Genomic DNA, 24,050 nt, shown 5'->3' with positions numbered 1-24,050 from the left:
TTGCCCCTTTGTGGGTATATTATGTGGATGCTGCAGGTTGTGTGAGGAGCCACAAATGGGGCAGGAAATTCCCACCCCGTGCTGCAGTTGTGTTCATCCATGGCAATTTTGATAGCTGCAAATATTCAGTTCATAAGTACTAATCCCAGTATATCACAGGTGTGCAGCTAGGTGACTATATAAGGAAAGACCCTTTTCCGAATGCAATTGCAAAAGAGGGTAGACGTAGGGTGTCTGGGACATCCTGAACTCTGAACGTCCTAGCATCTCTGGCTATTAAATTTCAGCTGTAATGTAGCATTTCTTTAGAGCCTGGGTATTGTGATGAGGCAAGGCCAGATGGCTACAGTAAAGTACTGAGAAACAGGTATGCTAGCCCCAGGCTAAACAAATCCCTAGTACCCTGATAACCAAATGTCAGTTGCTCCAGGTTAATCAAGGCACCTGGAGCCAATTAAGATCTTTCTAGAAGGCAGTAGAGATAGCTACTTTAATTAGAACACCTGAAGCCAATCAAGGCAGGCTAATCAGGGCACCTGGTTTTAAAAAGGAGCTCACTCCAGTCAGTCAGGCAGGGAGGAGCCACAGGAGAAGGAGTGAGTGTGAGGAGCTGGGAGCAAGAGGGCAAGGAGCTGAGAGTGAGAGTGAGAGTGAGAGTGTGTGCTGCTGGAGGATTGAGGAGGACAAGTGTTATCAGACACCAGGAGGAAGGTCCTGTGGTAAGGATAAAGAAGGTGTTTGGAGGAGGCCATGGGGAAGTAGCCCAGGGAGTTGTAGCTGTCATGCAGCTGTTACAGGAGGCACTATAGACAGCTGCAATCCACAGGGCCTTGGGCTGGAACCTGGAGTAGAGGGCGGGCCCGGGTTCCCCCCAAACCTCCCAACTCCTGATCAGACACAGGAGGAGCTGACCCAGACTGTGGGTTCCACCAGAGGGGGAGATCACTGAGGTGAACCAATCTGCCAATAAGCGCAGGACCCACCAAGGTAGAGGTGGAACTTTGTCACAGTATGTTTTGCTCTACATGGCAGTGCAGGGGAGCAAGGAGGCATAAGAGTGTTCCTGGCATGGCCTCCTCACTTTGCTTTCTGGAAAGGGCAGCTCCATGGAGTTAAAATTGCCTCCAGCCCACACACCCAACCCACCCCATGTACGAGCCAGAGCAGTGGAGCCCACACAGAGTGGAAAGTACTCTGCTATTGGCATAAGCCTGGAACCCTTAATTTATCAGTTGATGCCAGGGGAGAAGCAGGGAAGAAATTGTAGCTCTAAGAGTCACAATTTCTTTGCTGGGGTAGCATTGCTACGTGCCACCCCTTGTTCTATGCGAGGCAGAGAGTGACAGCCTAGCCTTTCATTTTTTGCAATAATTAGATGCTGGGAAAGAGATTCTATTTGATGTAGCTGTAGCAAATTATATTCTGGCCAATAAACTAAACTGGCTTACAAAACATAGACAATCTGCTGCTGTTAACTGGGATGAGTTTATGATCTAGCATTACTCTGAATTTGTCTTTCACTGTTTTTTCCACCTCCTCATCTGTAAGTGTCATGGTTTCTACCAGATCCATGTTCTCCTTGTAATTGTATTTAACCTTGGTGAGTTTCCACCCAACTAAAGCCCAAAGGCCATCAGTGGTCTGGAGGCTGCAGATGGACTTTGTTACGAACAGAGAATCTGGAGATGTCTGGAGATACACATTCTGGGGCCTGAAATCTTCTATCTCTCTTGGCTCAAGGGTAAACAGATACACTTTCTTACATGCATCTTTTTCCAGATTATTGGAATTAGAGAAGCTTTGGTTGGGATTGTATTGCTTCCTTCTGATTTTCTCAAAGTACCAAATCCCATTGTCTTCCGTGAAGCGAAAGATGCCGGGAACCTGGGACTGGTCTTTCCCAGAAATCAGCTCCATTGGCTGCCACATTTGATAGACCATTCCAAAGCCGCCGTCCACTATGTATGCTTTCCCATCCAGGACCACCTTTAGCATCAGGTGATCAATATGATGATGATATGCATTTTCTTCTGGGCTGTAAACTTTTGCTCCTATAATGGTGGTATCATATCCCAGCGTTTTCAGAACCCAATATAAGAGATGGTTGTTTTCCATGCACCAGCCACCACGTTTCTTCCTCACTATTTTGTCATAAACTGGTTCTAAGTCTAACTCAATGGTTTCCCCGCAGTGGATGCTGAGGTTTTCAAAAGGAACAGCCCTGATGTGATGCTGGAATATTGCAGTCAAGGTCTCCAAATCTGGGTTTTTATAGGAGCCATTATAAGAAATTCTGGTGAAATATTCCGTGATGTTCATGTTACCTGTATGGTGAGTAAACGAACAATTGTGTGTGTCTGAAATGCTTAGATGAGTGTCACCATCCATCACAGGAGCAGAACCTCTTTACACCCTGATTGTTTAAAATGACTAAGCCCCTTTCAGAAGACAAGGAGATGAGTTTGTTTGTTTTACCATTGTGCCTAGTGACTTCAGGTGTGCTAGACACTCCACGTACACATTTTAAGAGGTACTTCCTGTCCAGAAGAGCTTACTATCTAAATAGACCAGTCGGACAAAGGAAGTGGTATTGTCCCAATTTTCAGGTGGGATATTGAGTCAGGGAGACAACTGTGGCCCAGATTATCAAAGATATTTAGGTCCCTACCTCAGGGGGAGTTAGATGCCTGATTACCTTTGAGGATCTGGCTTTAAAAGATTCACTCAAGGTCATAGTGGGAGCCAGAAACCAGCACTCCTGAGCCCTGATCCAGTTCTTTAACTGTGAGGCCAGACTTCTTGGCACTGCTTGGTTAAATATTTCCTGTGCTATTCACGCTGGTTGGCAGAGGGCACTCGTCCCACTGTCTTCTGCTCTTAGTGCTGACAGGAGCTAGAAGCAGATTAGCACTCCTGGTGCTGTGGGCTTTCAGTGAGTTTGGCAGCTCCATTTTCCTCTCGTTAGCAGGGGTGAATCGGAGGGGCTCGTTTTCTGCCTCTTACACACCACCATCCCTGGCGGCTCAGCTCCCCAGCTTTATGCCTCACTGGTCTAAGTGAGGTGTTGAGAGCAGGCAGGAGATGTTCACTTTCCAAAAGAAGGAAATCAAGGACTATGACAGAGCATTATCTCCACTGTGGAATTTTCCCCTCCCACTACATAATGTGAGATACAGCAGGGAGGCTAGGTTGCCCTTATTCTCTCTACTTGCTTTTCCTTTCCACAATCTTCAAAGGCATCCAGCAGGCCCTATGCTTGGAAGTCAATTGTCAGGAATGGGCAAGTAGATCTACAACCCCTTTACCTGTCAACAGCAGGACCTGGGTCTCTCTGTCTGCACTGTTTTTCCTGACTCTTAGAAACCCTGGGGTCGGAGTGGGAACCCAAATGCACTGGAATTAGGGAATGCACCACCCATCAATTCAACGCACTCTGGGGTCTCCCAAACTTCAGTGTACAAAGGGCATTGTGGCCAGCAATGAGACCAGGTTCTCCTTTCCACTGCTGGGGGAATGAAAGAAAAGCCAGCCAGCAACAGCTGCCGATCAAACCAAGGTGTGCAGGCTAGCTGGCTGTTCCCAGAATATAATGTCCTGGGTGGGCACAGATCACTACTCAAGATCACAGCTCATGGTAAGCAATGCAGGAGAGAAGCCAGGACCTGGTGGAGAAAACCCAAAGGATTGGTGGCCCTTTGGGAAGGGAACAGGGATTTTGATATGGACAAATAGGCTATTAGTTATACCCAGAGGACCAAAGAGTTAAAACTATCAAACATCAGCCTATTCTGAGGATCAGATTCAGAATGACTGGTCAGAGCACAGACGATTAATCCAAGAGGCCTCAAACATTCTCAGGTACCTTCTCTGCCTTAAGATAAAGGTGTCCGAAACCCAAGGGATAAAAGTCCCATTAAGCTGCCCTCTAGGTGGCACTTCCTCCTCGATTTATATGATTTGTGTATTTAAAACTTACTACACTAAGGACATAACTTTATCCCTATTGAATACTTCTTATCAGGACGCAGTACTGAAAAACCCACAAAAACCTCATCATATGAAAGAAATGGGGGGAAAATACCCCAAATATAAAACAATATTGCTCCCAATTAGGACAATATGCAGGCAGGGTCAGAAATGTTCCCAACTGGTGCTGTACAGAATGTATAGAAATGTAACTTGTAGCTATCCTAGTATTGTCAACCCCAAAGTTTCAAATGACAGGCCCCCAAAATCACACGATTGGCTTAAAAATCAAGAAATTTTAAAAAATAATAAATTTGGGTTCTTTTTATTTATGTTCTGGAACTGGCGCATTTATGGGCCACATTTTCAAGCTTTTCCACAGCAACCAGGAGGGCTAGAAAAAAGATTTTTATTTAAAATGAGATCTGAGAATGTCAAGAAACAACCTGATTCCAGCTTGAAATGTTTAAGAAAACCACAAAATGCCACAAGAGTTGTCAACACTGCTATCTTTAATTCCTTTTGTTTCTCTTTTGGTAGAAGTAAAGACAGTATTCTAAATGATTTTTCATCTTTAAGGGAAATCTTACTGTGTTGTTGCTACTCTAATTTTGAATGTATTTAAAGTATGTTGGCTTTGAAAACAAAATAAAATGTTTTATTGCTTTCATCTATCAGAACCAGGCATAACATCAGAAGTGTCTGAATCTGTCCATCTGGCATGGTTATTTCTGGGTCACCTTTCACACTGGCATCTGAACCAAGCCAGATGATGTGAATGTGTATTCCAGCTGAGGCTGATAATGGAGAGAATAAGCCAGTAAGTCTGTTACACTGACACAAGAGAAGTCAAGTCTGAAATTGGCTGAACATTCCCTCTCAATTCTTATGCCACGTAGCCATTTCAGGCAACATTTGAATGCACACTTATGAGTAAATCAGCCACAAAGATTCTGGGTTTAAAAGGTGTCTTACCTGTAAAAACAGTTCAGTCACAGGTGTATCAGTTTTTACTTTCTTGCTTCTTTAGGCACTAAATCGTCTGGCCCAGTTTTCAGTCCTTTATGTGGTGAAGTTGGGAATAGAGAACAGTTCTCCAGCTTCTCTTGAGAGAAACTCCTTCTTTCATCAGGTCACTTTCACTCTCTTCTGTAACTGACCAAAGCCAGAGGAGGGAGGAGTTCAGCTGTAGTGAGCTAGCAAATTTTAGTTGCACTGATTGGTTGTCGGGGATAGGGAGATAGGGATAGGGAGAGTTATTTTTGTTTCAATAACATTATAATATCGGAGGATGATACTTTTTTCAGGATATTAGGCAGCTAAGTGTGGGTCAGGAATTTAGGGCTGAAAGTTCATGAACAGTTGATCTGAGAAGATTTTCACTGTTTGATATGTCACAAGAATGACAAGATTCTAGCACTGTTGAATACAAACACAAACCCTAGTGCTGATTGGGCAGCAAACCCAAATTCTTGTACTGTAGCGGTTGTCAGACTCTACCGATGCGGTGCTCTGCTCTGTCCAATGTTGATAACAGACAGCTGCGTGTGTGTGTTCCCTCTGTGTGCTGCCTCAGCTCTGCACAAATAGCTGACACAAAAGACTTCAAGAGAACCCCCAATGACCTCAGACTCTGATAAGACACGAAGGCACCCGGCCAGGTTTCTTGTCAAATGAAACACAGTCTCTAGCTCCCTGAATCAAATGTCAACAGCTCTGCTAGTACATATGTGCTCCCTGACAATGGATGCAGCTCAGTCAGTGGCGGGACACTCCACTGCCCCCTAGGCTGGACAAAGACACCGCCCCAGGGATGCATTCTTATACACAGGTACAAACAAGTTACACATCACTCCTGACACATTGAGGTGCAACCCCTCTATGTAGCAAGGTATAACCCCTCTACACAGCAAGGTGCTGCTTCTCACCATGTCATGTCGGTTAGAACAAAACAACTCCATCCATCATAGTACCCTTTTGCCCCATCTTTAGGTGGGTTCACCTGTTCTTTGTTATCTGTATGTGTAATGTGCAAGTATTGGAGTGTTCTGGTATCATCCTGGCATATGTTTGTATCTCTAGTGTCCAGTACCTTTCATGTATATGTATTTTTGCAACATCAGCCCTTTCCTTGCCAGCTTCTTCAAGCAGAGCCTGCCTCGGGCTCACAGCTTAACTTTGCTTTATGTTAGCAAAGTCTTGACCATTACTTTAAGTCAGGCCTTAGGCCTCATACTGGGCCTCTGATAAGGGTTTATGTTTCAGAGCCTCATCTTACTACAGTAACTTCGTGTCTAATTTGTTATCCCTTGTCTCTGCTACATTTCTTTGTGGATTACAGTAGATTTTGTAGAATACAAATTCTTTGGGGCTGTGTCTTCTTGGATGTTTGAACCATGTCAAGCGTTACGGGACTCTAATAGTGACTGGAGTCTCTGGATGCTACATAAGAATTTAAAGAATAACTACTGCTGTGTAGCATTCCCCCTGTCACTGAGTATAAGTCATATTGCTTTCCACCTAAGGAGTAGTGTGAATCTTTCTAAGCTAAATCTCATTCTGCTATTTTCCTCCCAAGCCTCAACTATTTCTAGATTCTTTTGTATTAATTCTCTGTGCTCAGCAACATCCTAATATCAACAAAACATTTCACTAAACTGCTGATCGTGCAGATAAATAAGTTCAGGCACAGATCTCTGTGGTAACTCACTGCACAACCTGTCACACATCTCAGTACTTTGCTGGTCTTTGTCATTGCCATCTGTGGATGGTCTTTCACTCCATGTGACTGTGCTCATGTCCAAGCCACGTTATCATCAAGGGAACAGGTTGCTTGACATAGGCAGACATCCCCTGGAAAGCTGCATGTTTGTAAGCAGACAAAAATAATTGTCTGGATTGCAACACTTAACAGATTTCACTGTCCAGGTTAGATCCTGTCGTACTTACAGAGTCAGAACCCATTGTTTGCTTGGGGTTTGGCTTGCTCTCCAGTAAATCAGACAGCAATGTCCATTAAGCATTCTTCTGCTTTTTAAATCTCACTAGGAATTTCCCCATTTGGGGTGTTGTAGGCACGTGAGGGACTGATAGCACTAACTAGAGCCAGGCTCGGTGCCAGACTGACACCTAAAGGAACCCATTTCCCACAACACAGTCTTTAACTGCTTCCTCCTTGCAGAACATTCTTGATGTCAGGGGAGATGTCCTCACACATTTCCCCTTCCATCCCTCCCCTGAGCCTTATGAAAAGCCTAGTAAACTTAGTGGGTCTTTCCACTGATTTCAATGGGCATTGGATCATGGCCTGAAAGAACCTGCTTCCCAGTGATATTCTAACTCAGAGAGACCACAGCTCTCAGCAGCAGCTTCTCTTCAGTCAGCTAGAAAGTGTCATTCGGGAGCAGCACAAGGTGCTTGCTCTATCCCCCAGGTCAGAACCCACTGGCTCTGCGGCGCTGGGAAGAGGCTCAGGAATGGGTTCAAGAAGTGCATGCTGACCCCTCGTATGGCAGCTGAGCTCCTAGGCAGCAGGCTCACTGCTGGTGGTGGGGACTATTCTTTCGCAGGGTAACCCCCTCTGCTCAGTGTTGCTCTCTGTCCCCCTCTAGCAGTGGCTTGGCCTGAGAGCGAAGAGCCTGCTGCAGCACTGGCTTACAGAGAGAGGTCTTCTAGCTCAAGCAGTAGAGGCTTATTCAAAGAACCAAAGATAACCAGGTATGAGCCCTTCTGCTGTTGGCTCAGCTGGGCCCAGGTTATTACACAGGCTAAGTAGAACAGACTCATCACTCTGAAGTGAACAGAGCACCCTCTGATTCCTTACTAAGGATGATCCAGTCCTGCCTTCCTTGAATACCTGAAACTTCTATTGCCCTTCGAGCAGTTTGGGTGGATAAGGGATGGCAGAGCGGGTCTGTGGCAGCCCCCGTGAAGGCATTAGGATTCACTATGGGTCTTAAACAGGATGCTATTCTACCCCCTTGGGGCATTAAAATGACAGCAAGCACCCCTAGCTCAATGCAGAAGGATACAGCTGAGTCTTATGAGTCCAAAGAGGTCCAAGTTCAGACTTTGTCACTGCCATGTGTGTCCTAGTGCGGGTCTTCTCAGCCCCAAATGCAGGGAGAGTACTCTCCTGCCTGGGATTTCAAACTGACATGCAGTTTAGGGGAATTAAAGCGCAATCACTATTTTTAACAACCTGGCATTATAGAGACCATGAAACTGTTCTATACATTGATATTTGTCTTCACATGAAATTGTGCAGCTCTATCTATTTATACAGAAACATTTAATAAATGGGCAATTGCAAATCTTTGCTATGTTAAATTTCTCCAATTTCTCTTATTGGGGATAGGCAGGTGATCTGGTGTTTCTCTGACCACAGAGAACTCTCTATTAACCACATTTTCCTGTATTTCAGGCTGAAAAAACATGTTGTTTTAGATGCATTCACATTAACCATGCCTGATTATAATCATTCTTTGCATTCTTAAGAATTTGCAAGACTGTTTTCAATAAATTATAGGGTTGGTCACGTTATGAGATCCATCAGCATTTTAATTCATTCTCTTAACAATTTTAATAATCAAAATCTGAATACTGTGTGATTAAAATGTTCTCCATCGGCAAAATATTCTACTGCTACTGCTGGTACCACTGTGAAATCTTAATGGTCACTAGATGTCACTATAATTTTATCTTGTCTTCAAATGTAACAGACTGATGAAATTCTTGTGCACTCTGATAGGCTTATGTCAAAGGCTCTGTAAAAAAAAAAAAAAAATTATTAGTGATCAGAAAACTATTCCAAATATAAAGCTTACAGAAAAGAAAGTTGTCTCTAGTGGTGTTGTAGCCACGATGGTCCCAGCATATTAAAGAGACGTGAAGTAATATCTTTATTGGACTAATTTCTGTTAGTGAAACAGACAAGTTTTCCAGATGTACAGAGCTCTTCTTCAGGTCTGGCAAAGGAACTCGGACCTAAACACTTGCCTTTGGTTGAGCTATTACCAGTAGTTTTGAGGATGAGTTGATGTGTAAGGAACTATCAATTTTTTTTTTTTTTAAAAAGAGCCTCAGTGGCGAACTTGATAGCCCAGATTTTGAATGTGTCAATTTCTCAGACCCAGAATATGACAGGACACAATCTACTTTTTTCCAAAGTACTTATAACCCGTGTGAGTACTCACCATTCTGATCCTGATGGTTCCTATATACCTCAGGGTTAGCTATGGGACTTCGGACTTGTGCTGTAGAAACTGTTTGTATTTGAAAAGACGTCTGCTCAAGTAGCAAAGTTCAAGAGATTAAACTGCTGTGTCACTTTTGTCAACATGTACATTGTATCCCTTCCCACAAGGCTCCACCCCTTCTCAGCCCCACCCCGCCTCTTCCCAGCTTCTTTCCATCCTCTCCCCCGAGCGTGCCCTGTCCATACTCCTCTCCCTCCATCCTAGCGCCTCCTGCACACCACTGAACAGCTGCTCCACGGCATGCAGGAGGAACTGGGAGGGAGGAGGAGGAGTTGATCAGTGGGGGCTGCAGGCAGATGCGAGAGAGAGGGAGCACCCGCTCTCTGATCTGAACACTAGACCACACTGCCTCTCGAAAGGACCAAGGAACTAGTAAAAAAGTATTTCCCTGTCGTCATTAGCAGTAGTGGTCAGGCACAAGGTTTGTAGAGCTGTGACAGAGTTGGGGCAGGGGACAGTCCTTGAGCCACCAACAGATACAAAGGAGAGAATAGAAAGAGCAACCCCTAGGATGTCCATGGTGTGAAGAGTTGCGGGCTGAAACCAAGCTATGGAGGTGACCACCCCACACCAGCAGTGATTTCTATGGGTGAAGAATGAGTGGGCTCCACAAGCGGGACCTGGAGGATTACTAAGGGAGCCCCATGGGGTAGCACCTCCAGTAAGAGGGAAAGAAAATACCTTCCTGTCAGGTAAGCGTGGAGATGTGTGACAGAGTGCTGGGAAACAGCAACAGAAACAGCACTCTGGGCACTGCAACAACAGCAGTTGCTCTGCAGTAGCCCTGATTAGGAAGAGCTGTGCCTAATTTGTGGATTGGGATGGGCTGAGGAGAGTTAGGTAGTTAGCCCTTTACCCAAGAGGTAGAAAAGGCCATGTGTGGATTTATTCTCATATAAACCCAAAGAAAAGGGGAACACTAAGCTATTGTTTAGTAGTATTCAGTTGCTGAACCAAGCTATAATATTCATGGACATTGGCAGAACCCACCAAAGAGTATTTAATAAACAAATGGTGATCTCCTATATGCAATTTCCCAGTATAAGGGACAAAGAAAAAGACTTGGATGAGAGACCAATTGTAGATGGTAACTAATCCCCATACACACTGATTCAGTCAGCAAATGCAGGAGTGGCATGTTAGGGGTTAAATTTGATAGACGAATGTGTGCTGTCATTTATTTGTATTTAGAAACGGCAATGTAGAAGTATTATTGAGGAATAGTTGATACAGGGTTTAATGTTGAACCTGAAAGAAAGACCTACATTTTATAAGGCCCAGAAAACCTCTGAGTGAGCGTTGAGAGATTCAAATTAGTGATTTGTTTCCTTTCTGATGATTAGTTTACAGGTTTATGCTGCCTGCTGGAACCCTTATCTATTCTTTGAAATGAGCAATAAATTGTGTGAAAGGAGGACAGCCAGACAGCCTTCTTTCATCCTGGAAACTATCCCAGCTGTGAAGCTCACAGGGAAGAACTTATCCTGGGGTTCAACCCTCTCGGGTTGTTTTTGTTTCCACCTTTTTTAAGTCGTACAGATTCCAATCATTAAGAACCTAAAGGGACTGATACCTTTCCAAGATCATAATATTGCACTGGTAATTGGTACAATATGAAATATGTGACAACCACAAAGTATAGGCCCCCCTGTAGACGTCTCATGCACTTACCAGACTCCTGGCAAGATGTAAATCAATATAAAAGTTTTTGGTGAAGTCCTCAAGATTTTCAAGTTGGGAACCACTAGTTTAAGTGTAATTTTTATCATCTTTGTAAAATAAAAAACCAATAGCCCAAAGAGAGATCGTCATGGTTATATGAGAAATCAAATTGACAACAAATATTCCTTTGTATGATTATATCTGAAGTTCTGAGTATAGTGCTGTGGATTCAATTTAACTAAATATCCAAGTTAAAATAATGACAAATTTAATTGTAGTTAGTTACTATTGTTTTAAGAATTGTAATAAAGTTGTTTAGCATCAGTGAGATGCTGAGTTACATATACATGCTTTTCTATATGGGAATGTCCTTTAACAATTACCTGGAGTTATGTTTTATTATTAGAAAATAGTATTAATTATAATCAAGTTGTTTATTGTATTAATTTTGGTTAATGAATAAGTATTTAATTTGAAATGATAAAAAGCATTTTAGTGTTTGGCATTGGAATGGTAATTTGGTAGTGAACTCTGGAAGTTATCTAATGTGGAACAAAATTGGGTATAAAATTTCCCATACTGGAGACTGGAATAAATAAACTCACCTGGAATTAAAATTAGTTTTAAGATTAAGGGAACTTTTAAGAATATAGTGCTATTCAGTGCACTATTACAGCTTCTTGTTGATATAACCATTAGAGTTAAGGGAAAACAAAATTAAAGTAGTAATAATCAGTTTCTATTACATTTTCAATAATCATTGAGGGTTCTGAGATTCTAAAAGGAACTAAGGGTTTGTCAACACTGGAAATGCTTCAGCAGCCCAACTGCAATGCTGTAGTTGTGCCACTGTAGGACTTCAGTATAGACACTACATATGGCGATGGGAAGAGTTCCCCATCAACATAGGTAATCTATCTCCTCGAGAGGCAGTAGCTAGGTCAACGGACGAATTCTTCTGTCGACCTTCAGCTGTCTACACCGGGGATCAGGTCAGCTTAACCATGTCACTCAAGGGTGTAGATTTTTCAATGTAGACCAGGCCTAAGAATATGCCAAAAGACAGACCCTTGTGAGATTGTGATGGCATCAATTGAATGATGGGAAAGAATGCATAATACCTGACTTGTTTATGTGATAAAATTTATCACCTGTAGTCTGAAGGAGGATCATCTCCAAAATTTGCATTGTTGAGTGATAAGTGTCAACATTAGAAACAGATCCTAAAGGGTGTGATCCAAACCTATCAGTGCAACTGAATGGAATACATATTCATAAAAAGCAGATTCTACCACAGATTGGTAGAGGAGCAGCCTCACCTGAAAATCCTGAGCAAAGAATTGTGTTGGTCTGGATCTAGAAAGCTTTTCCCACATGTTTTAGCAGTGCTCCTAAAGGGTCAACTTTCTCACCCTAAAAGAGAGGAATTTCTTTAACTGAGTCCTTCATAGACAAAACCTAAGGAAGATTTGGGTACGCTGGTCCAAAGCTGCCTTGGGAAAGAAATTTTGCTAAAGAAAGGACAATCCAGTGGTTAGGCTGTTAGCCTGGGATTCAGAAGACCTGTGTTTAATTCTCTGCTCCACCATAGAGTGGGTAAGTCATTTAGAGGTACATCTATGCTGCAGTAAAACACTTGAGGCACTGAGTCTCTAAGCGTGTATCAGCTGACTTGGGCTCGCAAGACTCAGTCTGCACAGCTTAAAATTGCGGTGTAAACAATCAGGCTTGCTCCAGCCTAAGGCTGAATATCTACATTGCGGCGTAGATTCCCACAGCCCAAGCTATAGGGAAGTGAAAAGCTCTAGTGCTCAGTGCCAACAGTCCAGAGTTAAAGGGTTCATTTCCATTCTCTCTGATAGTTTAATTATTAATCTGCAGCCATTCCAGGCAAAATCCAAAGACTAAAGATTTGCAGGAATGCTCATAGTACCAAACAGGAGCTTCTGTGACCTTTATTCACAACTGGCACAAGCTCCTGCAATACTATTGCAATACTCCAATAGATTCTTGCAGCACATTCAAAAGTTCATGGTATTCAAGCCTAATTTTCAAACCCAGCCTCCATGTGCAAAGCAATTGTGCACATCGGTATGTACCCAAATACATACACACTCTGGCATGATGTCCAATTACTTTTGTATGTACATAATGTGAGTTCACGTGTGTAGGTATTCAAGCTTGCTAGATTGTGCACACATAAAAGTCGGCCAAGTATGTGCCCCACCATTGAAAATCAGGCAGTTAACTGTCATCCTTTAAATCTGCATCTCTGCTAATCCTGACAACTAGAGTAGGAATTAGTGCTAATTGGGTTGATGTGTGTGTGAGCGACATGGGCATGTGTCCATTGGAGGCAGAAGTGAGATCCCAAGACACTTCACCTAGACTAATGAACAGCCAGCATATCCAGTCACCACCAATCTGGAGCACGGCAAGGTCAATAGATCCGAGAATTTAATGTTTCTGTGTTTAATGGCAAACCACCCCTAGTCAGCTGGCCCAGCAGGGTGTTAAAATATGCTGTTAAAATAATGTATGAATCCCTACACTGGATCAGTTCTTAAATTGATTGACACCAGTTGACCTCCACTACTTCTGTTTGTGAATCTGTCCCACTGTGTTTACTCTCCATGGGTCAATTTTTCCGCAGGTTTCACTAAAATTGCCGTCACGTACCCCATCCCAGCCACGAATTTGACTATGTTTCCTGCATTTCTTCTTGCCACAGGTACACAAGAGGGAAACTATTATACCAGCAAAAATCAATCACATGTGTGTTGCCAAAGGCAAAGAGCTGTTTGTTTTCTCTTTAGCTGTAAAACTTTCCATCCAGTTCTACTCTTTAAACTGATCATCTTTGCTCTTTCGTAACACAAGTTAAGCAGGTTCTGTGAGCCTAAGGAAATCTATGTGAGCATTTCATCTAGGTTACTTGCCTGTACAGATTCAATAACAGAAAACTCCTTCGAAGTCAGCTCCGCTTTAATCTCCATTTTGTCCTTGTACTTTGCCATGGCTCTGTTGTAAAGGTGTAATATATGGTATTTGAAATGGCATGGGTGATATAACACCATTGATTATTTTTCAATCAGAGCCTCACCTTTAAAGTTATTGGGAAGGGCTCTTTAAAAATCAGTGGTGTAATATGGACCATCAGACCCACCATTCCGACCACTAGAGGTATCTGTTCATTCTACATTCCCAAAAGATCCACAGTATCTATCCCTTAGCCTCAGGATATCTATAACCAGCTGTGTCATGGAAGTGAAGATTTTTTTCTCCCTTAGCGTTATTCTGTTTCTTCTCTTGCAACCAGTACTATTCATCTCTGGGCAAGAAGTACTAGAGACATCCTTATTTAAAGGACCTTTCCAGTTCCCCTTCTATCGCAAGATCCTTTTAACTACGGAGGCCCTGTTGTCTTTCAAGACAAGTCAAACAAAATAGTCTGTAAAAGCCAAGCTCTTCTGAGCTAAATTCAAATTTGTTTTCATTTGCTCGATGAAACATAGTGTCTAAGTACAAAAGAAAGCGTGCATGGCTCAGAACTTCAGTCAAGACTGGCATGTGTAAAAATGATCTCTACTGATTGCTTTGACTTGCAAATGTTTCCACTCAGAAAAGATGCTTGGGTTTTTGGGAGTCTTCATCAGACACTGGGACTGCCGTCCAGGTGTAATTTGACTACAATAGTATAGAAAGAAATGTGAAACCACTGACATATACAATCCATTCTTCTTCCATAAATACAGAAGAGATAAGGGTTGCTTAGATACTATGCTCCAGTAATTGCACCTGTACATTTCTCACTTTCCTGCCCGCCAGTGATTAGTAATGTTGGTTCAGGTTATTGATTTAAGATCATCGTTTGCCTTTGGAGGTTACAATATGTGCTCTTGGGATTAACGTGCTGATTTAAAACAAGCGTGTTTACACATTCAGTCTAATAATAATACATATGTTATATTCACTGGCAAGTGTCCAGACCTTGCCACCACATCCTACGTAATGCCTAGCTGATCTTTTCTTTCTGGCCTAGATCCTCAGAGGTATTTAGGCACCTAACTCCCACAGAAATCCCTACAGCTCAGACTCTCATCCAGTCCGTCATTATCTCATGTCTTGATTACTGTCATTCTCCCCTCTAGCTTCTTGTTTCCTACACTGCACCCACCCCTCAGTCCATTAAAATCACAGTTCCTCGGATCACCTTCCTTGACTGAATCACTTCTCTAGCTCCCTGCTGTGAGGTGTGAGAGAGAGAACATCTTGCATTCCCTGGTATTGTGTGCAACAGTATTTACGCATGGATACAAAGGCAGACAGTAACATGTCTGTGAAAATCATGCAGTATTGAATGACAGCAACAAATCAGTCCATTCCCCCCCGTTCCCTCACTCATCCACCCCCACACACACACATACCGCAGCCTTAAGCAGAACTGCGCTAGCACAAGCCAGAGCTACCTCTCAGGTGATGCTGAAGCAGAGGAAAACCTACGTAGGTTCTTCCATGCCACCCATCACTGGCACATCTGACCATGGTCTCTATTTTCCAAAAAAGCAATTTTACTATAGTATAAAGGGCGAGGCTCAGGGCCACTCAGCGTCTTCCAGTTGCTTCCGGTCAATTTTCTTAGCTTGAGCTAGGAATCTGGGCGTCAAAATACTGGACCAACTTATGTGGGTGAAAAAGACAAGCTCTCCAGCTCTTCTTAAGGTCTGTGTAAGCTCAAAAGCTTGACTCTTTGGTCCAATACAATTGAGCCAATACAAGAAATGACCTCACCCATCTTGTCTACCTAATATCCTAGGACAAACACAACTACAACAACACTACAAACATCATTAATGGAAGAGACAGGCACCCTTCTCTCCCTCTTCAAACCATGGCTTCCTAAAAGCTGGCGTTACTACCATTTCCTTTGTGGGCACAGACAGGGGTAAAGGAGGGTTTTCTAGAACTCCCTTCTTCATGATCAGCACTGCACTGAGTTCTGCCATTTTGGGTTTCAGAGATTCAGTGATGGAGTAACTTCTACTTGGAATAGGGTCTCTGTTGGTTTCTACTGATCTCTGATAGTCAGAAGACTGGTAGCTCTGGGGAAGGGTAGCCCATGGATCCTTTGTTCTGTTCCAAAAGCTAAGTGCCAGCTGCTACCAGTAGGACCCAGCAGAAAAGTTTCAGCTGGAATGTCCACAAAGGGTTATGTTCTTCTAAACCAGGTCTCTAGTAAACAAGTTGATTTCAATGGGAGCTAGGCACTTAAATACTTTTGAGGGCCTGGGCCCATGTGTAACCTACCACAGGCACTAATGGGAGCTAAGGCTAAGCCCCTAACCCTGCTTTAGGTGAACTTTTTTATGCAAAGCAGTAAACGTCTTGCTATTTTTCATTCTTGTTACTTTAAAATGAGTTATTCCACTTGTCTACCTAGATTAATCCCAACACCTCAGGTGTCCTAATACACTGGATTATTTTGTTTGTCACAGTGTTGTTGCAGCTGTGATGGTTCCAGGATATGAGAGAGACAAGGTGGTGGAGGTAATATCTTTTATTGGATCACTTCTGAACCCACTTTGTTTTGCTTTTGACATTCCTATTTGTGAATCAGTATACAGTGGCTTTGTGATCTGTATTCTGTCTGAATGGTCTTTCTATTTATCTATAAGCTGCCATGCGAATTTAATCTGTTTCTTTGAGATCGAACCCTTTTCATCTTATAGGTGAGCAGAAGAAAATTGAGAGCTTTAAACTCTTTTTGAATTTTGTTGCCCAGCTGGGGGGAAACTAACCCTCTCTTTATAAATTGTGAAGCAGAATTGTCTTCACTGTAAATTTACGCCAGTCTGGAACATTGAACTCCACTTAATGCATAATGTCAAATGTGCAGACAAACTAGAAGATAACGACCATTGTGGAATGAGTATTAGTGATGCTATTATCAATTATTAGTGCCCCCAAACATTTCCTGTCTCCTTTCCTTAGGATGGTATTTTCAAAAGAATTCAGTTATTGACCTAGCTCTGCTGCCATTAAAATCAATAGGAGTTTTATCCCTTACTTCAATGGGGGTATATTTAGGCCAATGCTGGATGGATTTGAAAATCTCACCTGGTGACACACTGTGACATTAAGAACAGCCCCAGGGCAGAGGGTTAGGGGCACGAAAGTATCTGGTAATGAATTGCAGCTGGCTAAACCAGTTCAAGCATACCCCAAGTCTTTAATGTCATGAAATGTATCTGGTAAGTGTCATGCAAGGTGTCAATGAAAACGTCATGACTTACTGGTTATTAATACCATCAAGTAATGTAGACGCAAGCATCTGATGCAAAGTTATGGCCATCAGCTGAAGTTATAATTCTTAAAATGTGTTTTCCGGTCATGCAGGAATTGCCCCACCTTAGACAAAGGAATGTCATTTCTCCACCTGCAAGTTACTTCAAAAGTGCTTGGAGGTGAACAAGGGGTGAAGGCAATTGTCACACTATGGGGTGGGAGAAAGGAGATAGGCAATCACATGTCTAATGTTCATTCAGTTGCACAAGAGGGGGCAGAAACTAAATAATTTGCATTTTAACATACAATCCAAGTAGGGAGAGATACAGCAGAACACTCCCTTCAAGACAGACTCCATGTTGCCTAAATCACAGCTGGAAATAGACTTTTGTTTGGACGTCTCCTTCAGAAGAATCCTCTTCAAGGATTCAGTGGACTATAGAAGAGAGGGGTCGAGAAACCCAGTGTATCTCTCTTTCACCTAAGAAGACAAGGGTACCAGCCTTTTGACTTTGGAGGATAGATCCTGACCAAGGAGCTCCATCAGCCATATTGATGGAAACATGTGGTGAGGATTTTACCTTGAACCAAGTTTAGCTGTCTAATTTTTAGTTAGTAGAAAGTGTTTTATCTATATTTCTCTTGTAACTATTGCCAACTTTAATCCTTATGCTTGTACTCACCTAACACCTCTCTCTTTGAAATGAAAACTCACTTGTTTTACTTTTAATCCAAACCAGCCCAGAGCTCTGTTTGAACTGAACTGTTTGGTAACTTCAGGTAAAGTAACAAACTGTTGGATGTTGACTCTTTAAAGAGCAATGAATGTTAACATTCTGCTGAGTCTCCGGGACAGGGCTGGACATTTCAGAATACATGTTTTGGGGAAAATTCTGGGCTGGGGAAAGTCTGAAGTCACCTTACCAGTTGTTAGCCATGGCTAGTGGGGACCAGTGGAAATCTGTAGTATTGCTTGGACCGGGCTTCCCAAAACACAGACATAAAGCGCATGTTTGTTTCTGACTGTGGACATCCCCAGCAGAGAGCTACAGTGGCAAAGTTTTAAGACACTTAAAGGTTATAGGGTCAGAGTTGACAGCTCTTCACTGGTCTGGATTGCATCTCAGAATGTAACACACATCACATCGGTGCTATTTCGTCTAATGAAGGATCCTAGTGTAACCCCCCATAAATCAGTAGACTTGCCCCGTTGGACCAACTGAAGATCTGGTGAACATAACTCCTTGGATTTCACTAGCTGCATGTGTACTGGGCAAAAAATTAAGAAGAAAATCCACAAAGACTAAATTTCAGACGCTGGGGAGGAAAGGAGAATCTTGACAGAGATCCAGATCCTCTCCTGCTTTCAGGTTGTTTGTACTACTCAGGTATTGCCACACAGTCAGCAATATGCTCTAATGAGCTTGCTGGAGATTTATGCCTGCTTAGGGAAATCCCTATGAGGCATAAAGTCAGTATAGCCAGTTCTATGCCAGCTGCTTCTGCCCCCCTGCATAGCAGGCATGTGGGCAGGATGGGGAAGCTGGGAGTTGGGTCACTGGAGCATGCTGTGCTGCAGCGATCCTGAACCTGATCTAAATACTGCCTGAGCCAACCCCTGGATTGAGTACAGTTTGAGCAGATGTCAGGCTGTGCCCCATGTTGCTCCGAGGAGAGAATTCTTCCAGATTGGAGCCAAGAATCTGAGTTGGGGAAATAGCAGGGCTGGATTAACTTGTAATTCGTGGCATGATTGTGAAGGATGCACTGGAGAGAACTGAGAAATCAAAGCAACGTGCTTATTTTTAAAGCAAAATAATTTTCTCCATTCTTTACTGAGCCATTTGGGTTGCGGGCGGATAAGTAGCAGAAGGAATTACAGGTGGGATGATTCTTCTCTCACTTATCCTTATGCAGGGGCAGAGCAGGGAGGAGCTCCACTGAAGTCAATGGACTACACCAGTGTAAATCAGAGAGGGATCTGGCCCTGCATGATGCCTAGAGGATGCAGGCATTTTATCACTATCTATAGGTATCATTTAAATAATTAGTTGATAATAGTAAAGCACTTTGAAGATGACAAGCACTGGATAAGTGCTGGGTATTATTATTTATTATTAGCTGTCAGTGATCACAGGTTTTGAGTTCCTTTCAAACTTTTCTTTTCAAAACTCTGCCCTCCTTCCGTCTCTCCTTCGCCCCCCAAGAACTCCTCCTTCTCAGAGTGCGTCATCAAGGATGTGCAGATTATAGAAATGTGCTGGTCCATTTTGTTGCTCAGAAGGCCAAACCCATGATGGATGGTTGCAATTGCATCACGTCTATCATTTGGTTACATTGCTTGGACTAGTATTGAAACATTTTTCGTCAAGATCACTTTTTAAAAAATGTAACCGACAGAGAAAAACTAAAGGACTAAACCAAGTTAAATAATAAAAATGAAATCTTGTATCCTTTTCACGTATCTAAGACTTTTATTATTGAGTTTTACTGGGAAGGGAGAGGTATTAGTTATTTTTTTTAAGAACCAAGAGTAAAATGTTCAAAAATGTCTATGTGATTTAGGAGCCTACAGGCTTGTCTGCATGAGAAAACCACACTGGTTGAACTAAAGGTTAGATGTGATTTTTAAACCAATTTAGTTAACACTGTGCAAACCCATTTGAATGAATGGCTTATTTTTGTTTAGCTTAAGTTGATTAGGAATCAGCTTAAGCTAAACAAAAATATGTCACTTTTAAACCAAAATGAGTGTCCACGCAGGGACAGAAAGAAGGACCACGTTGGGAGAAAGTCTAGGTGCGTAAACACTTCCCATCAGAGCTGAAGACAGGAAAGTGAAGGAATGGAATGGTTAACCTTTTATCTCTACACCGTCGCTGTTACATGCAATTTCTGTGGTATATTCCCCTGTGTTCTCTCATTACTGAGTCATTCAGGTGTCAGCAGTGTTTTCTGGATATCCATAGTATGTCTTCAAGGCATTTGTGATTTTTTACATTTGGAGTTGATAGGTAGGCAATTGCCTACCCATCCTCGGAAAGTCCTGAGTTCTGAGCAGTACCTTCAGTCACATTAGTAGCACTGGGCATATTAATGTTCTCGAGGTCTGTGAGCTCTTGCATGCTTTATATTCAGTGGCTTCTTTAAATATTTACATGTATCAGTAATAATTGCAGCTGGCTTTGTATTTACAGCACCTGTCATGCTGTGTTTGTTTTTGTTCTTAGTGGTGCAGCGACTGACTGAATTCCCATACTCTTCTCCTCCACTTGACTAATGGAGGACGGACTGCTCTGTGACTGTATTCTTAACGACAGGCTCAGAAGCACTTTGTCTAAAGAATAATTATGGAAGGAAATTACTGTGCTGAATCTTTCCTTTGCCTCCTTTCAGAAGAGTAATGAGGCATAGGTGGTGCATGGGAGATCATGGGAGGGTCAATTGACCTCCCAGATTTCTTGGTCTACCAGTGGCAGGGCTGGAAGAAAGGCTCTGTCCTCCTGCTGGGCCTTCCAACTCCCCGGCACGCTCAACATGCATCCCTGGCAGCAGTACCCAGTTGGAGAGCAGAAGGGCAGGACCAGCCTCTTCTCATGCCAGCCGGGGGGCTAGTACAATTTGTATTGTGGGGGTGCTAAGAGTCTTTGAACCAAACTGTAAACCTTGTATCTGATGGAAAACACTTCAAGCCATGGTGTGCGGCAGCATCACTACCTCCTCTCCAGCACCTATGACACCAGCCATTCCGGGTTGCTGCTTTGTGCAACATGGTGGCTGCCTGGGATAGCCCAGTTGGGGAGCCTGACTCTTCTGCTCCCTCCCCTGGCTTGGCTGCCAGGGACTGGGGCCAAGCAAGCCAGAGCTTCCCATCCCCACCAGCATGTTTTCGGCTTGCTCTGCTTCTGTCCCCGGCAGCCAGGTCAGGGCGGGGGGTGGTGGGAGCAGGCCACTGCCAACTCCCCAGCCAGGAGCAGCCGCCCTGCACAGAGTCTGCGACTTGCAGTAGCCACGAGAAGCAGCTCCATCCTGCTCCCTGCCCATGCCTGGCTACCTGGGACAGGGGCTGAATGTGCTGGGGGAGGCTTGGAGGTGCAGTGGGAGAAAGACAGTAACCTGAGGTAACTCTGGTGCTAGACACAGGCTGGGAGGATGCTAGGGAAGGATCTGGGAGCAGGTTCCCTGGCCTCTGCTCAGCCAAGGCCAAGGTTGGCCCCAGCCAAGCCCAGAGACACATGCTTCCTGCTCCTGTGGACCCAGGAGCCAGCGCGCAATTGGCTGCCCTGGCTCAGGGAGGTGGGGCTGGAAGTTCCTCCCAGAGGAGACACATTGAGTGGTCACTGGTCCTCCCCTTTACATTGTGCCCCTCCAGTATCAGGAGGCACCCATCGTCGGTGTAATAAGGGAAAGTCTCAGTCCTTGGCAACAGAAGCTGACCCCACAGTCTCAGGAAACACTTCCTAAAACATGCACTTGGTTGTTGTGAAAATCACTGGTGTGACAACTGTGCAATCTGAAGTTCTCTGTCAACACCCCAGTGGCAGTGCAAGATTCTCCCACAAGGTCAGACCAAACCGTATCAACACAGACCTCTAGTGGTTACAGAGAGCATTTCTGCTTCTAGGCCTGAGGGTAAAACTGGCGTAATGCCACGAGGAATCAGGCCTGGGGATTCTGTGGAGATTGCCACCTTGACTGCTGGTGGTCAGCCACCATTCTGCTGATCATTTTGGGGATGAGGAGACAAGTCCATATAGCTCCAAATCATTCCATTCAACGTCCAATCAGCTGCCAGACAAGAACAGTATTGGTCACTACCAGCCTAACCATGACTGGCAGTGTAGCAATAACCCACATAACACGCACTGTGACTGGCTTCTTGCTCTAAGTCAGAAGGTCAAGGTCAAAGAGACCATGACTCCAGTCCAACTTAAATGAGATGTGAAAATGCTTGTTAAGTTATACATGACAGCACCTATTGGTAAGTAACTTGGCTCTGAGAATCAAAATGGCCACCTGGGTTTGTGGGACCGGAACAAGATGGCTGACTTGCAGGAGATGTACTAAACACACTGAGGAGAGGCAGCTGCCATTAGAAGTGACAGAAAGCTGATACAAGATGGTGATACAAACAGAACATGGACTATGTGTTGGGATATGTCTGGGATAGGTAGAGACCTGGGAAGCTGCTAATGTGCTGACATGACATTAGGGGACAAAGGGATAAGAAAGCTGGAGGCCTTTGTTTAATAAATAAGTTGCCATATTTTGCCCCTTCCCTGTTGCTTGTAAGAATTGATAAGTGTTGCAGCTGCATAAGAAATGTGGGGATCTAAAGGCTACCTTTGGGGTAAAGCAATGTTATCTCCTCCTCCCTTCCTTTCCCAGCTACATAAACAAGCCCTGGCTTATGGCTCCTTCCTCCCTCCCCTGAGAATTGCTCATGGTCTCTTCCTCCCTCCCCTGAGAACTGCTGACTAGGGAGATTTGTGGCAACAAATTGTTGCAGAGAAATATGTTTTCAAGGTAAAATGCCTGTGTCTTATGTATTATGCTGTGCACAATAGCTAGGGTGGGTTTGCTAACAAAATGGGTGTTTTTATTACTTAATAAGGGTTTTTGGGGTGTTGTATGTAGGCATGTACATACTAACATACAGAAAGAATGTGCTGTAGCTAATGCAGGGTTTACTGGACAATTGGGTCCAAGGGAACAAGTATCACAATAAAGAAGCCCGTACTCATATCCACCTCTGGGTCTGAGGCAAAGTTCCAGTGTGTTAACAGAGTGAAGTACAGAGTGCCCCATTGCACTCTTAATAAGTTGTGTCTGGTTGAACTTTAACTTGATGCACACAGTGAGTTAAAGTTTAATCACTTGCAGTTTATCATGGGTGGCTATTAATGCCATGTTTTATCAGCTTCTTATCTCCACAAGCCAGCCTTTCCCTAATGTGAAATACTGATGCAATTAGCAAAGAACATCTATTAGTTAAAGCATTTCAGGTTGGTCCTCAAAGTTTCAGAAGCAGAGCTATTAAAGAGAATTTAAGGCAGAGGCCAAAAACATAGGGTCCTTTTTTCTTTTGCAATCCAGCCTCTTTGTGCACTGCTCTGAGGACACAAAGTGGCTGGAAAGGTAGAAGCTCTCCCCCGTTAGTTATTCCCCCAGCTGGCAAAGCTAGCTCCTACACCATCCCTTTCCACAGACCAGGGGACCGGAAGGGCAGAACACAACCACACTGCTGAGGACCATAGGCAGCCAGCAAAACTTAGAGCAGACCCTAGATGGCTCTAAAGTACCTGGGGACAATATGTTTCTAGTCCCAGAATCAGAAGGCTGCAGGGGGCTTCTTTGCAATGCTTCTTTTCCCAGCTGCAGCCAGAAGATAGGAGTGAGAGAAAAATCTGGCTTACTGTCTTCAAAGATTGTCTGAGTGTGTGGCTTGCCTTCTTCAAGTAGCGCCACTCTTCGTCACATTGCTGTCACCACTCTTCCCTTTGTTGATTTTGTCCTCAACTCTCCTCGATGTCCTCCCACAAACACTTCTGCGGACAGTGAGAAGCTACAATAGCCCCAGTAATTTAAGCAAAGCCAATGCCAGTCAGCAGAAAACATTTGCTAATGGACGTAAACTTTGCTTGATGCCTGTTCTGCCAGGAAGGGTATGCAGCCATTGCAAATCTTAACGCCAATGGCACTCTGGGCCTGGTTCGTTGACTTCACCAGCAAATATTTGCTTTGTGGGACAATTAAGTTTGTCTCTCAAGCTATTACAATTTTGAGTTTAGCTGAATAATCTTTAATGATGTTGATCTACGTTGTTGACTTGATTATGTTGTTTAGTTTGTTCCCCTCTGATCATAAACTGTTCTCATG

The 24,050-nt window shown here is 43.6% G+C and overlaps 1 protein-coding gene across 1 annotated transcript; it reads right to left on the bottom strand.

Annotated features, from left to right (window-relative positions):
• Nucleotides 1–1,015: 1,015 nt before the first annotated feature.
• On the bottom strand, nucleotides 1,016–9,293 carry LOC116816708 (arylamine N-acetyltransferase, pineal gland isozyme NAT-3-like). The gene is made up of 3 exons (XM_032766129.2): nucleotides 9,162–9,293; nucleotides 4,942–5,121; nucleotides 1,016–2,324 (listed from the first exon to the last, which is right to left on the bottom strand). Exon 3 carries the CDS (start codon nucleotides 2,317–2,319, stop codon nucleotides 1,435–1,437), a length of 885 nt encoding a protein of 294 aa, XP_032622020.1. The 5' UTR covers nucleotides 2,320–2,324; nucleotides 4,942–5,121; nucleotides 9,162–9,293; the 3' UTR covers nucleotides 1,016–1,434.
• Between the last annotated feature and the right edge of the window lie 14,757 nt (nucleotides 9,294–24,050).

The sequence above is a fragment of the Chelonoidis abingdonii genome, chromosome 19, assembly GCF_003597395.2.
Source record: "Chelonoidis abingdonii isolate Lonesome George chromosome 19, CheloAbing_2.0, whole genome shotgun sequence".
NCBI lineage: Eukaryota > Metazoa > Chordata > Testudines > Testudinidae > Chelonoidis > Chelonoidis abingdonii.
This window is presented reverse-complemented; position numbering and strand designations above follow the sequence as displayed.

What these genes read in the sequence shown, in the direction of transcription:
- LOC116816708 (XM_032766129.2), bottom strand. Translation starts at nt 2,319, where the DNA reads ATGAACATCACGGAATATTTCACCAGAATTTCTTATAATGGCTCCTAT.